Consider the following 16612-nt stretch of genomic DNA (forward strand, 5'->3'; position numbering starts at 1 on the left):
TCTCCAGCTATAAAGTATTCATGAGAACAGAATTTTCTACCTTCTAAACATGTACGTCTAGAAGACCTGTAAGTTTACCAATTGGAATCAAGAAAACCTTTTTAAATTGGCACATACTAAAACCTACTACTTATACGAGTACAAACCTCCTTGATTCTAAAAATACAAAACCATAACCAAGGGAAATAGAACCAATTTGACTCCACTGTGTGCAAGTTGCTGTGTAAGTGTATTCAGATCTTCCCAAAGCCCTTTTTATTACAAGTTCATTAAGTCATGTTATGCCTTGTAGTTGAAAACATCATGAAAAAAAAAAAGATGAACTTCAAGTAAACAATGCAATTGCTGTTCTGAGCTGAAATGGAGCAAACAAACAAATAACCTATTGACTATGATGTTGCATGTAAGGAACTTTGTGGTGACTGGTGGTAGCAGTGAAACTGATTGGTTGTTTTTATGGTAGTGGAGATCCCGGCACTTAACTAACATGAATACCCCTCCTGCTCTCAAAGACAAGGTTATGATTGGGGAGCTTCACCCAGAAAGCTGGTTGAGGTTGTTCCCATGGGCATCAAAAGTTTGTTAGCTTGGTGACAATTTGGATAGAATGACAAGAGGAGCCACTGTACTTTTTAGACAAGTTCCATTCAGAGCAAGGGTCTCTTTTACCAAAGGTTTTGTGGCATACATCGCAAAGCAAGTCCTGAGGATAAGGTCATAGGTATTCTTAAAAGGCATGTTCTATAGCTTATTCAATTTTTCTGGTATGTGGGGCATCTTTCGGGTGTGGGATTCTCATTTAACCTCTGTATTCATCTCGTTCTTTATTTATATAGGTGCATTGCATTTTCGAAAAAGCCTCCTCTATAGCTGGTTCCTATTTCAATCCGTGCTGGACCGATCGATATAACAATAATTAAGTCTCCACATCCTATTGATAGAGCTGGATTTGCAAAGCTCCATTTCTTCATTTGACAAAATTTGATTGGGCTGAAATTTGATAGGTAAGGAAGTAGGTGTAGGGTCCACATATCCACAAATTTGGCCCTCATCCGATGTGGCAAATATTTTGGGTCTGACCACAGCTAAACCTCTCTGGGAGGGTCAATCATATTAAAACTTCATCCCAAAAAAAAAAAAAAAAAAAAAAAAAAAACAAAAACCTTGCTTATTGGCTACTTTGTTGAAGAAAACTTGGGATGCGGAAGAAGAAAAAAGAGCCATATAAAAGACCAATCCTGAATTCCCTAGTTTTAAAATCGGATCGGTCAGGATCGGATCTGTATTGGCCTAGATCATTTCCTGATCCTACCAATCTGATACTGATCCACCGATAAGGTATAACGTATAAGGGTTAAAAAAATAAAAAATAAAACAATGGTAAATCCATTCGATCTGGATCAGTATCGTTTGAGACCAATCCAGAGACAATCCGAGTTTTAAAACCTTGCTGAATTCCCGGTTGATTTATATTCTTCATATACTGAGTTTGACTGAGTTCAACCGATTCCTCGATGATTCAAATCGGAATCGATAGAGACCCAACCCATACTGATTCGGAGTTCGTAAAAAGCATTGGTACGACTTGGACTCTCAAAAGCTTCATCGCATTGTTATCGATATTTCTATTGGAAGTCGACCTGGAAATGTTAACAATCAAGAACCTGCTTGTTTTTCGATAATCTCGAATGCTCTCAACAAATTGGTTAAAGCGCCCACATATATCTTAAGCAAAAAATAAACATTATACAAGGGGAACACGCACGGTCTTTGTCGGGGAAGGGTTGCGAAATGATCATCGTGCCCCTCCTAAGTGATCCTTGTTAATGCGCTTTCAATGGTTGGGGACCTGGGGTGTTGGTGTAGAGGTTACGCTCTTGGACATAGGTCATTTTCCATTATACAATGTATGGGATTGAGTTCTATGTTTGAAAGTGTAGTGTATGCTAGCTCTCTGAGCCTATCTCTCTCCTCCCACAAGAAAGAGGTAGATATCTCATTTCATAGAAGAGAGAAGAGAGAAGAGAGATAGACTCAAAAAAGTGCTAATGTACGCTAAGCTCCCACATAGTTCGTTTTCCCTAGTATAGGAGGGAAAAAACTATTTTTGTTTTGAAAGCAAAATTTATAGGAGAAAGTTTGCTTTCACTCATAAAGAGCAGTTCACCAATCATCTTAGGCTTCACAAACCCCTATAGGATTTTAATATATATATTTTTTTTCAAAATACTCTTTTTGATACCTCTTCACATCCATTCAAAGCACCACAGTGAATGGACAGCCCAGCCCATTCACGGTGGCCTCATGGAAAACTTGATCCAATGTAATTTCTCTAAAAAATTAGTGTTATTGTAGATTCTTGTAGATCACAGATGAAGAATTAGTGTCGAAGCTGATCTCTGAGAAAGGCTCTCCAAAGCTCAAGTTAGAATATGGTGTGGAAAGGGAAAACTTCTATAGGGCTATGAGGATTCAAAATTGCGGCTTGGGTTTTCCTTATATTGTGGTCCACCCATCTTCTCATTGGTTTGAGGGTCCTTTTCCCATATGACTTGGACCCCAGTTATTAAATTCTCTGAATTATTCACGAATAATTATGTCAAACAGAATTTTACCGAATTTTACGAATAATTCTGTCCGAATCTGAATCAAATAAAAAATTCTCGAATTTTATAGACTTTTTTTAAATTTACGAATAATTCGACGAACCAAATTTTATCTGAATTATAACTTAATTTTATCCCATTTAAAAAAAAAATTATCTTGATAAGTCAATAAGCCTTTAGAAAATAGTGTGGTTATTATGCATTTATTATCTTAATGTTACTTTTCTTCTGTTTTTTAATAGAAACCGACAAAGTTTATCTTTCCTGAGGTAATCTCTCATACTTCTATAAAAAAAAATCTCACCCCATTTTGGTTTCACTAAGTCTTATAGTCGTTACTCTCTTTAGTCTTTAAGGTGAACATGTATGGTGGGTGACGTGGGTTTAGCTGAATTTGTGCTCAGTCCCCCCTCGCTGTCTCTCTTTCTCTGATTCAATTATTTGGTAATAGAAAATGAGTTTAGAAAAAAAAAAAAAAAAGAGAGCTAAATATAATATTTTTAGCTTTAAAATATAAAATTTTAATTTTTATATCATTTGTACGTTATATACATATGATAATTGATAGATAATATGAAACATGTATTGTAAATATTAAAAATAACATTCGAATTTTTTGTCTGCTTTTTATTTTTGTAAATGAATAATTCCCAAATTCGAATCCGAACTCAAATTTTATTATCTCCGCTTTTTTTACCGATATTTTGACCAATCATTGAATTAATAAAATGCATTAATTCGAATAATTCATTCATCCAAATAATCCCAAATCCAAATTTAATAACTATGCTTGAGACTTGCCAAATCGTCGTGGACTCTGTTCTCATCTGGGGTAAGGTGGCTGAATTCATTATGACCACTCGTAGATCCTAATGATTAACCCGTGGTTACCCTCTGGTTAAGTAACCAGAGTTGTAACGGCAAATCCAAACATGGTTAGCTGTTGGGCTTATTAACCACTTGACCCTAGTTAAGTTTGTTAGCTTTGGGACCAAGTTTGAGGACAATTACACATGTCACTTTTAGACACTGGTGACATGTGGGTCCGGCGTGAGAAGTTTCACCGTTCTTGGAGCCTTGTTTGGGCTTCTGGTCTATTGATCATTTGCTTATCTATTCATCTATTCGTCTACTCTTCTTGCTTGGGCCTTCTGATCTTCTAATCGTTTGCTTGTCTTGTAGTTTGGTCCTTCGTTTGCTCTTCTTGGAGACAAGTCCTTACGAGCTTGGTTTGGGCCTTATAATCTTCTGATTGCCTGCTCGTCTGGCATCGGATCTCTACGATTCTTGAGCATTCTGGTCACGGTATTCCAGTCACGAGTCGCCTCCTTATTGGTTGGTCATACTATGTTATATCAATTAGATTAAAGGAAACCTATAATACATCAATGTTTGGATTAGATATAATAAAAACTAAATTACCATCTAATGCAGAAGCATTCGTCTACGATTCCTATTGAGGAACCCTTACCATAGTCCATCCATGAGATGCCCAAGTGCATCTAAAAAATATGTGTGGTGCATCTTCCCTTATTTTCTCCACCGGAAAACACAAAATTGTCTATCATTCAATGGAAATCAGAGATTTAATTAACATTATAGATAGGGTGGTTCCTGCATCAGCACAAAGCCGATAAAAACATTAGGCTCCGTTTGACAATGTTCTAAAAAAATGTTTCTGGAGTTTTTTCAGAATAAAGTGTTTGGTACATGTATATTGTGTTTCAGTTTTTTTTAGAACAAAAAGTGAAAAAGAAGTGAGAATTTATAGAATGACAAAAGGTAATTTCGTCATTCAAAAAAAAAAAATATATTTTCACATAAAATTTAAAATTTCATTTTTGACTTGAAACGTCGAACATAAACATTACCAAAACGCAGCCTTGGTACAAGCATCAACCAGGGGTTAGATTTTCGTTTTTCATGAAAGGTTCCTTCCCATTTTATCTTGGTGCGGGGGCCACACTGTCGTGTTTTTGTTTTAATTTTTTAATTTTTTATTTTTTTATATAAAGGTGAGGGCCAATTTTGTCACAACATCAATACCATTTTTCGCGCGCTTTTTTGGCAATACCTCACTATGCCCATTTGGCAGCAAAAAATCATCTGGAGAAACCACGTCACAACTCGCGTACCTAAACGCCCGACGTCTGAAATGCCCAACAGAAAATAGAAGAACTCTCTCTCTCTCTCTCTCTCTCTCTATATATATATATATCGATTAATCGGTTTTGTTGCACTCTCTCTCTATATATATATATCGATTAATCGGTTTTTGTTGCTCTCTCTCTCTCTCGTTCTCTCTCGATTGGAGCGCAGATTATATCTGGAATTTGGCATTTTTTATTTGAGATTTTGGAGAGAGAGAGAGAGAGAGAGAGAGAGAGAGAGAGAGAGATCAGTTGTATATTAATTTGAAGCCGCAATTGATTCTGAAAAGAGTGGGAAATTGATGATAGGTCACAATAGAATTTCGGTAATCTATGAAGACTTGGGTACCAGAGTCGCCGCATTTGAGGCAGTTGGTCGAGATTCTATCTGGAATTTGGCATTATTGGTTTGAGATTTTGGAGAGAGAGAGAGAGATCAGTTGATTATTAATTTGAAGTCCCTATTGATTCTGAAAAGGGTGGGAAATTGATGATAGGTCACAATAGAATTTCGGTAATCTATGGAGACTTGTGTACCAGAGTCGCGGCATTTGAGGCAGTTGGTCGACACACGAACTCTACTTCCTCGATTTCCTGAGAACTCTATCAGATGGAATGGCAGATCCTGTTGGTCACGGGAATTCTTTGCGCGACTTCGAACCAGTAGGTTTCCTTTACTTTTCTTTCTAATTACATTTCTTTACTTTTCAGCATAATTCATGATATGGGTCTGCATAAAAGGCAGCATAAAATGCTTCTATTGCTCGTGGAAACGCCCATTTGGAATAACTGAACAAGACTACTTTATACCTTCTGATTTCTCATATTAGAACTTAATAATAAAGAATATTGCATCTCAAGAGAGAGAGAGAGAGAGAGAGAGAGAGAGAGAGAGAGAGAGATGAGATTTAGTTGGTATGAACCTTATTCTCTGGATGTGTGGAAGTGAAGCTGAAATTCATACCTTTATACTTGCATTGGCATGTTGAGGAAAGAGAATGCGGTAAAGGGGCTCATAGAAAGAAAAAGTCACATCTTGATAGTCATACTTCAAGATGATATTGCCACTTGTTGGACCACTAGTTTTCCCTTGCTGTTATTCCCTTGATGACTAACAGATATGAGTCAAGAGTTGGGGTTTTGTCCCAATGTGATATATGATATTGTTGTTTTATTTCTTTTTCGAGTTGGACTAGGTTGTTTACTTTCCTAGTTAGATTAGATCCTTAGTTTCCTAAATTAGAGTTAGACTAAGATTTCTTTTTCTTATTTCTACAATGACTATGACTGTAATTCCTTGGTTCTGTTTATTATAAATAATACAATGGAGGGAGGCTGCAAGCCTGCAAGTTCCATCGGCTGTTAGTCTCTTTGGCAGTCCCTTCATAGATCTTGGGTTTGTTCTAAGTTCTCTTGCTACTGGTGAAACCCTAGTTCATAGAAGAAGAAGAAGAAGAAGAAGAAGAAGAAGAAGAAGAAGAAGAAGAAGAAGAAGAAGAAGAAGAAGAAGAAGAAGAAGAAGAGCTGGGGTTTCGTATACTGAACTGAAGACTTAAGTATAGTATGGTGAACCATACGTTATCGTTGAGTTTGTTACTGCAACTGTTGAATGCCAACTGATTTGCTGCTAATTTGTATCGAATCAACATCAAAGTTCTTTGTTTCGATTTTCTGTTGACACCTATGGTGTTATTATTGGTGACACATCGGTTCCTGCTACCTACTGGTATTGATTGCTGAAACCTCTATTGCATGGGGTTTTGTTGTTATGGATTTGCTGCCACTGTTTGGCTCCTTTGTTGTTTGATGGTATTTAATAGAATTGCTACTATCGATTGTGCTATCGCTATTGAATCGATTGCTGATGTTGAAGAAGATAAATCTCTTGATCTTATTCTCGATTTGATGGTGTTTTCCCAAGGGTATTCTCAGCTGTTGCTGCTGTTGGAGGTTGAAAACGACCCACAATATGTTGGTCTCTTTCTGTGATTACCGCTCCCCTCCTTTCCTTGGTTCTTGCTACGTAGGTTGGTTGCATGACTGTCAAGAAGTGGAGGACGGTCACGTTACCCTCTTTTAGTGCTTCTTTCCTCTTTTTATTCATCTCATCCTTTAATTGAGTTTCCATTTATGCCCCTCCCATCTTCTTTTATACCCCTTTGTCCATATATTACATTCCCTTCCAAGTTAGTCCGTGGACTATAAATTCCAATTCCTATCATATCGTCTCCTTTTTACTTACCGAGTGAATCCTTGAAAACTTTGGTACATTACAAGTTTTCCACCCTCCTATACTATCTTTGATATATTTATGGAATTGCCATTATTTTTAAATATTTGGCAATTGCACACTTTTGTGGGTCCATCCTATTTCAGATAATAGAAGTTTAATTCCATTTGCTTTGATCCATTCTGATGTGTGGGGACCATCCTGTCATGTTTCTATTATTGGACATCGTTGGTTTGTGACATTTATTGACTGCTTTAGTCGTCTTATATGGGTATATCTACTGCGTTAGAATAGCGATGTTCTCATTGTTTTAAACAATTTCATTAGATGGTTCAGACTCAATTTGATGTTAACGTGCGGATACACTAATCTGACAATGCCATTAAGTATATTGATGGAGCATTTCAGGTGTATTAGATGATTAAGGCATCATACATCAAACTAGTTGTGTGGACACAACTGCTCAGAATGGAGTCGGAGAGAGGAAGAATCGCCACTTGTTGGAGGTGGCTCGATGCCTAATGTTTGAGACACATGTTCCACCACAATATTGGAGTGATGCTGTTCTCTCTGCATCTTATCTGATAAATCGCCTACCATCTCAGGTATTGGCATCCTATTACCATATTGAGGTCCTAATGGGTTCTATTTCAACTGTTATGCCTCCCAAAGTGTTTAGGTGTGTTGCCTTTGCCAGAAACCATCAGCAACATGGGAAGTTTGATCCTAGGGGCCTCCGTTGCATCTTCCTTGGGTATTCTCCCACTTAGAAGGGGTATCGCAACTACCATCCCCCCACGAGGAAATATTTTTTGACCATGGATGTGGTGTTCAGGGGGAGATTCCTAGAGGGGAAGATGTGCCACTAACTGCTCCATTGGACGTGGAAGTGGTGGATGATATGTACTTGGAAGAAGGGGTCATAGGTCAGGAACGACAAGGACTTAGTTCTGCCGAAGGGGAGCCAGAGACCACAACCGCCCAGGGGGAGTTAGAGACCAGTTCTGCCCAAGGGGAGCAGCCGACTAGGTCTACTTAGGTGTTTGAGCACCGACATCGTCATAAGCAAACCCATCCCACCATCACTGCACCTCGCCAGTCGCATGCTCTGGAACCAAGTGCCAGTGCTTTGAGTCCATCCCACTATCCCTTGAGTTACCAATAGCTATAAGCGTTTGCCGCATTCTTTTTATTCCTTTGTTTCGTCCTTATCGTCCGTTTTTATTCCCGATAACTGGCAGGAAGCTATTGCTATCCAAAGTGGAAAGAAGCTATGCATGAGGAAATGAGGATTCTTGAGAAGAACAAAACATGGGAGTTCGTTCATCTTTCTTCAGGGAAGAAAACTGTTGGGTGCAAATGGATCTTCACTATGAAGCAATTTGCAGATGGATCTGTAGGCTGGTAGAAGGTTTGACTAGTTGCAAGAGGGTTCACCTAAACTTATGGTATAGATTATCAGGAAACTTTTGCACCAGTGGCCAAGATGAACACTGTGAGGGTTATCATATCATGCGTTGTCAACTGTGGCTGGGATCTACAACAACTTGATGTCAAGAATGCATTTCTTCATGGTGGGTTAGAAGATGAGGTATGTATGGATGTTCCTAATGGTTTTAGCACACAACAAACTCAGGGCAAGGTGTGCAAGTTAAAATGGGCACTATATGAGCTGAAGCAGTCCCGAGCCTGGTTTGGCCAGTTCCATAGGGCAGTGATTACTATATGCTGATCACATTCTGTTCATCAAGAAGTTAGGGGAGCACATTACTATTCTTATAATATATGTGGATGGCATAGTGATTATTGGTAGTGACTCTCTGGAGATTGCTCATCTCAAATCTTACTTGGGAATTGAGTTCGAGATCAATGACTTGGGGAAACTCAAATATTTTCTGAGTATTGAAGTAGCCTATTCAGCTCAAGGTATCTTTCATCTCAGCGAAAGCATACTCTTTGACTTTCTCTCTAAAATAGGGTTACTTGGCTGTAAGGCTACTGACACTTCACTAGAGCCTAACTCTCACCTCAAGGAGAACGATGGAGAACCAATTGACAAGGGCAGCTATCAGAGGCTAGTTGGTCATCTCATCTACCTGTCTCATAGTCACCCTGATATTGCATTTGCAGTTAGCCTGGTAAGCCAATATATGCATGAACCACACTCCACTCATTTGGAGGTTGCATACCGTATCTTGAGATACTTGAAGTCAGCACCAGGGCAAGGTGTCCTATTCTCTCCTCATGGCCATTTGCGCGTGGAAGCATTCACTGATGCCAACTGGGCTAGCTGTCCTGATGATAGGAGATGTACTTCTGAATATTGTACCATGGTAGGAGGCAATCTTGTTACATGGCGAAGCAAGAAGCAAGTAGTGGTTGCAAGATCTAGTGCTAAAGCTGGGTTTCGAGCCATAGCTCAAGGTATCTATGAACTACTATGGCTTCAGGGTTTTCTTTAGGATTTGTGTGTGTCTATCCATTTACTGATGCGACTTTATTGTGACAAAAAGTATGCAATCAGCATAGCTCACAATCCAGTTCAGCATGACCGCAAAAAGCATGTAGAGATTGATCGTCATTATATCAAAGAGAAGCTGGAGTAGGGCATCATATGTATTCCGTTTGTGCCTTCTGAGGCTTAGTTAGCTTATATGTTTACTAAAAGTCTCAGTAGTAAGGTGTTTAGTCCTATTGTTAGCAAATTCGGTATGTTTGATATGTATGCACCAACTTGAGGGGGATTGTTGTAATAATGGGTTTTATGGGTATTCTAGAGTCCTACCAAACAAGAACTTAAGTCCATTAGGGTTATGGTCTTTTAATTCTAGAATATTATATTCTCCATTATTATATAAAGAGGGGCTAGTCTCTGTGAGACATAAGCTCAATTTCCTTAATTCAACACAACCACATAGCGTACTTGTCAATGAAATATGAATAAGAGTGGAGAAGAAGACACTGAAACAATACACACAACTTTTTATGATGGAGAAAACCCTTGGTAGAGAAAAACTCTGGAGTAGAGTGGATGCTCAGCTTGATTTTTACTAAGAAGAAGAAGAAGAAGAAGATGACACCACAAGACATAACATGGAGGTTAGGACATCTTTCTAGCTGTTCCTCCAACACAACACAAAGCCCTTATTTTTAGACTTGGGGGGGGGGGGGTGGTGCAAACAAATTACAACTATGCACTTTTTTTCATATATACACACAAAACCACAAGACATAACGTGGCGGTTAGGACATCTCCCTAGTTATGCCTCCAACACTACACAAAACCTCTATTTATAGACTTGGGGGAGGGGGAGAAAAATTACAACTATGCACTTCTTTTCATATATACATAAGAACAACTTTAAATCAAATGCTTCTTGACTAAGAGCAAACATGACTTGACTAAAAGCAAACATGACTTGACTAGAAGGAGATAGTAGATAGTATAGGATATATAAATATATGTGTGTGTGTGTGTGTGTGTGCGTGTGTGAGACCAACTCTCACGATGAATTGTGATTTGAATGGATTATTTCTATTGGTACTTGTCTTGTGTGGATTACTCCCTTTCTCCCTCTTTCTTTCTCTTCTCTTGCAAGCTGGTTCTCTTTTTAAGTCTGGTAAGAAATTTCTTCTCCTAAGATTATGATCTCTTCTCCCTTGTTACTCTCCTATTTTATCTCTCCATGTGTTGGACTACTCACAAGATTTTTCTCTCTCTTTCCCATCGACCCCATCTTTTAGAAAAATATTTTCTCATGTATTACCATTGACCACTCTTTTTCTCCCTTAATTGCATGTCTTTGTGTTGGAGTTTATGTAATACGTCAATGAAATAAGAACAAGAGGGGAGAAGAAGAGACTGAAACACTACACACGACTTTTGATGACGGAGAAAACCCTTGGTAGAGAGAAACTCCGGAATTGAGTGGATGCTTAGCTTGATTTTTACTATGAAGAAGAAGAAGAACATGACACCTCAAGACATAACATGGAGGCTAGGACATCTTTCTAGTTGTTCCTCGAACACAACACAAAGTAATGATCCTAATCCCAGGCAGGATATGAAATTCTGGCTGAATATAGAAAATGTCTTCCAATAGGCTTGATTCTAGCTCTCAAACACTCTCTCATAGCAAACAAATAAAAGGAAAATAAGAAAACAAAAAGTGAATTTGATGGAGGGTTGAGAAGGGGGAAGAAGAAGGTTAGGTTTTGGTCATCTCACCTAGCGCATCTCACCCAACTGCATCCCATAGCACAACAGCATAAGCCATCTTTTTTTATTCAACTCAAATTTGTCTTCTCATTAAAATTGATGGGATTTAAATAACCTTACATTGCTTGGACACAAAGACATAATAAAAAAGGTAACTAATTCTGAAAATAAAACCTTTTAATTTAACTTCTAACTTGCTAACCAAGTAAGAGTAAATTAGAAACTAACAACTAATGATAAAAAGGAAACTAACCTAAGTTACAAAATAGAAACTTCTTTGAAAATAGAAGCTAATTCAAATTAGCAACTAATGAAAATAGAAGCTAATTCAAAATAGCAATTAATGCAAAATCGAAACTACCTCTATCTTCTAATTAGGAAACAAAATAACAAAGGATATAGACTCAAAACAGGACTCTAACTAAACTAATGAATTAAATCTGGTTTTCCTACTTCTACCTATATTTTAAGTCCATTAAAGTGGTCCATCACAAATAAAACCTACGGGATCAAAGGCCCAACATATACATAACCCAACCTAAGGCTTATTTGCAATAAAATAAGCCCATTAAATGACTTATTTGCATCAATTCGCCCTCTCTTAGAAAAATTAGTCCTCGAATTTTGTAGAGTGTGAGGGTGATTATAGCATAGTGGACGTCCCTCCTCAAGCCGTAGAAAAATTCAAGTAGCCCTTTGATAATAAGTATGTAGTCTAGAATGTGAGGAGCTTGATCTTCTAGATACTTCAATGGGATGACGAACTCCACATGCTCAGCTTCAACAACCTCAAATGTATCCATGGGATCATCCACATGAATGTCTTTAACCACCGTGTTCTTGACCTCCACAATTTTAATCTCAAGCTCCTTAGGATCTTTCTCTTGGCTGATCACAATCATCACAAATGCTGAAGCACCATTCTCCTTGGGTTCGATCTCCTTGTCCACAATTGTGACTATGTTGCTTTCGACTTCATCCACATTAATCTCTCAGATAGGAACATCAATGACTACCTCTCTCTCGACAATAGCAATCTTGTGACTTAAGAGTGGCTTTTGAAAATCTGGTGGAGGGAAGTACATCCTTCGTTCATGCTTAGATGGGTACATGCTTGCTAACTCGTATTGCATCTCTTCCCACATTCGAGGCTCACGTCCTTGAGTTCGAAGTTGCCTTTCACGGACTCTCCATTGTATTCGAACACAATCACTCATTTGGGAGCAAACATATCGAAGTCATTGCGTCTTTGTCAAGTTGTAGTTGTCAAAGTACATGTCAAATTCATCTACCCCATTTAAGGAAGATGAATGAAGAAAGTTCCTCACGAAAATCACGTGGCTCCATCCTTGCTCTGGCTAGGCTCTAATACCAAATAATGTAGAACTAGCATCACAAGTGATCCTAATCCCAGGCAGGATCTGAAATTCTGGCTGAATAGAGAAAATGTCCTCCAATAGGCTTGGTTCTAGCTCTCAAACACTCTCACAGCAAACAAATAAAAGGAAAATAAGAAAACAAAAGGTGATTTCGATGGAGGGTTGAGAAGGGGGAAGAAGAAGGTTAGGTTTTGGGCATCTCACCCCTTAAGTTTAGGCATCTCACCCAACTGCATCCCACAACACAACAGTATAAGCCATCTTTTTTTGTTCAACTCATATCTGTCTTCTCATTAAAATTGATGGGATTTAAATAACCTTACATTGCTTGGACACAAAGACATTAAAAAAGGTAACTAATGCTGAAAATAAAACCTTTTAATTTAACTTCTAACTTGCTAACCAAGTAAGAGTAAATTAGAAACTAACAACTAATGATAAAAAGGAAACTAACCTAAGTTACAAAATAGAAACTTCTTTGAAAATAGAAGCTAATTCAAATTAGCAACTAATGAAAATAGAAGCTAATTAAAAATAGCAATTAATGCAAAATCGAAACTACCTCTATCTTCTAATTAGGAAACAAAATAACAAAGGATATAGACTCAAAACAGGACTCTTGTCTACAATATGGAACAAGTGACACATTTTAGTTCTGCTTGGTTTACTTTGTATTTTTTGGGAGTTCATAGCCCTTCTATAGTTCTATGGGATTGGGGTTTTCCTTATTTTTCTTTATTCTTTCTAATAAAATTTCTTGTAATCTGTGAAAAGAAGAAAGTCAAAAGGTTAGAAACTTTCATTTCAATTCATTTCATTTTGGATTGAAAAGTCAAATTACTTATTTACCAGTGTAAGAGTTGGAGTTGAGAACTCAATCAAAAAATTTCGATGAACTAAGCTGATTTTCACCAATTTTAGTTGTTTTAGCTGTATGCCACTTATTGGGGGTGGTATTTTAAAGAACATTGGCAGGGATTTTGCACCAAGAGGTTGTGCACGTGCCCTTTAAAGTTCATAATTTTAGTTTATCTTTTTTACTCTACTAGCCCATTTATATAATGTTGATGAAACATGGAGGTGGACCTCGGTGCAACGGCAAGGTTGCTCCTTGGTCGTGGGTTTGAGTCTGGGGTAAGGCTGTGACATTATAACCCTCCCCAGACCCCATAGTGGTAGGATCCTTGTGCATTGGGTACGCCCTTAATGTTGATGAAACATGAAATGCGATGAATTTTCGTCCTACAAATTTTTGCCAATTTTAAGCTGATTACAGATGTAATTAACCCCAATCGAGAACAATAATAGGCTCCAAACAATAGCTAAGAAATAGGTTCAGATCTGACAAAATGCTGTAACTGAGAATAACACCAGAAATTAGGTCAGCTAGAAAATAATTTGTAAGTCATAGATCCTGGCCCAGAAAGGTAAGACTTAGGATGTCCCATAAAACCCCAAATTATCTGCTGGAATTGATGGGGGATCACTGAGATATGAAACTTCTTGAATCTAGGGAAGGGAGATTTCAAAGAACTCCAAGCACAGGCCTCTGTAGGGCTCTTATCTCCTGGTCGAGTGTCTCTCTTGGGTGGCCCAAAAAAATCTCAAAATATCGCCTGAAACTTGCCAGGGATTAGGGAGATCTGGTGCTTGATTCCTGCCCAGAAAACCCTCCAAAACAGAGGTTGGTAGGTCTGATTCTTGAGTCTTCAGGTTTTCAATAGCAGCTGGATTTGATGGCCTATAGGACAGCTTCAATAGGTCTCAAACAGTAACTATCACACTCAGGAAACAAGAGAAAAATAACAGAACAGGGAGACGCAATGGAGCTCGATAGGTGTGGATGGGATAGGCTTTGTCAGCCTTGGGCTTCTCACCCACAGCTATCCCAACTGTTGAAGAATCTTTTTCAACTTGCAAGCAAAGCTCTCTAAAATTCATTAATCAACTGTGTAGAAGCTTACAATCGATGGCCAATTTATAGTTGTGGCATGGATCTTAAAATAGGAAAGTACAGGAATTGGAAACTATAAGAAAAAGGAAACTTTGTCTTCCTTGGCCAAGAAAAACTAGAAGGAAAACTTCTAGACAAATAACTTCCTAAACTGAAATTAAATACTTGGAAAATAAGAAAACACAATAAAAAATGGAAATAAACTTCTTCTAGAATGCTGAATTGATGGAGCATGCTTGCTTGCTGGCTACGTCTCACATAGAGACAAAAATACATGTCAAAACTGGAATCGGTAGGGAGAAGATCTGATCTTCTAGAAGCTGGTTTTTGTTAGCTCGATTGGCTGGTTTGATTGGGCTGGTTTTGTGACTGGACAGATCATTCTAGAACCTGGCTCGATTGGACTTGGTTCTTGTTCTTCTCTGGCGGTACTTTAGTCCATCAATTTATAAATAGAGCAAAAGTTAACTAATAAAAATCATTTTTCATTAATCTCAGCAAATATTAACAATCAGTTATAACCATTCGCCCCAATTTATATGACTAGAGATTTTCTTTTGTTACATTAGCTAAGTTGATCTACGGATAGTTAAACACTAAATTACTATACTATCAGTCTCTTGCTTTTAAATCACATAAAAGATATCAATAATCAAATAAGTATTCAATAAAATGTAATTAATTAGCATTGATTTTTTTGACAATTCATATAAAATGGAATTCCTTGTTGGTTTTAAGTATTTTTTTTTTATTGTTGTTCTCTATCGTATAATGGGCTGTGTTCCCTTCGCTTTTTCTAACAAATCTTTAATCTATCAAAAATATTAAGTAAGCAGAATTAAAAAAAAAAAAAAAAATCATCTTTTATACAAATTACTAATTATTTGAACACAGATTTGAAACATATTCAATATTATAACACACTTTGCTACTAATACTATAGTTTTTTTAGTGAAATACTAAGGTTCTATTTGATAACGCTTTTATTCCTGGAGAATGTTCTTTTCACGGAATTGTTCATTTTCGATTTATGCAGTGAGAACAGTCTAGTGGAATAGAAACAACGTTTGGTAAAACTGTTCCAAAAGTGTCCTTAGAACATGAAAAGAACATAAACAACGTTTGATAGACTTTGTACAAAACCACTTCAACAATAAACAACATCCAAAACCTTATCTCAACTTAATGGGTTCGTCTACATGGAGATTCCAAGTAAGGATGAGCACAAGGATCCATATAAAAAGATTGACGGGTTATGGCTAATTATAATTAGTGCCGGCTGTCAACCTGATGCACCACTACAAATCAGCCATAGGCTTATAATGACAGACTATAATATGGTACCGGCTATCTACCTGACGTCATAGTTTTTAAGGCGGTAAGGCGACGGAGGCGTTTGAGGGTCTTTCGGAGCGCCTTAGCAATAAGGCGGGTATAAAGCGTTGCCTTGTCTACTAAAGCGTTCCTGTGTAATTTTTTTATAAAACCAATCTATTTGGCTCAAATCCTAGTTGAATCCTATTACTCATATGTTAAATAGATATTAAAGGATCATATTTATACCAATGTAAGATATTCATTAAGAAAACAAATCAATAAAGTGAATAAACTAAGTTCATCTTCATCAATCATCAATCATATTAACTTATAATATAAATACATAATTATGAAATAAAATTATAAAAATAAAGAAAAGAAGACATAAAAAATATAAGTATTTATTATACTTACCTCTATGATGCCAAAATGAATGCCTTAGCCCTAAGGTCATCCACTATATTTTTACTCCTGTCAAAGAAGAATGAAGCTCACCATTGCCGGAGCAAAATGGTCGCCTGGATCAGTGGTTCTTCCTTATTCCTTGATTCCTTCTCAAAGCCCTTTCTTAAAACCCTGGACAAAATCCAAACCTTGTTTGTGAATCGTGTTTTTGTTTTGTTTGTTTTGGTTATTTTTGGTGGAGTAAAGTTGATCCCATACATCTCAAGTGTTAACAAAACCATACTTACCAATAAAAAATCTATATTTTGAATCTTCATCAAGTAATTTTAAAATGTGTTAAAAAAAAAAAAAA

The 16612-nt window shown here is 37.3% G+C and overlaps 1 protein-coding gene across 1 annotated transcript in view; it reads left to right on the forward strand.

Moving 5' to 3' along the window:
- Window positions 1-4732: 4732 nt before the first annotated feature.
- LOC122073632 (PH, RCC1 and FYVE domains-containing protein 1-like) overlaps window positions 4733-16612 on the forward strand; it is a 67057-nt gene continuing 55177 nt past the window's right edge. Inside the window, exon 1 of the mRNA XM_042638240.1 lies at window positions 4733-5419. Within this exon, the coding sequence (XP_042494174.1) occupies window positions 5372-5419 (48 nt within the window). The 5' untranslated portion in view covers window positions 4733-5371. The remainder of the gene's footprint in view (window positions 5420-16612) is intronic.

Source organism: Macadamia integrifolia, chromosome 3, assembly GCF_013358625.1.
Source record: "Macadamia integrifolia cultivar HAES 741 chromosome 3, SCU_Mint_v3, whole genome shotgun sequence".
NCBI classification, from domain to species: domain Eukaryota; kingdom Viridiplantae; phylum Streptophyta; class Magnoliopsida; order Proteales; family Proteaceae; genus Macadamia; species Macadamia integrifolia.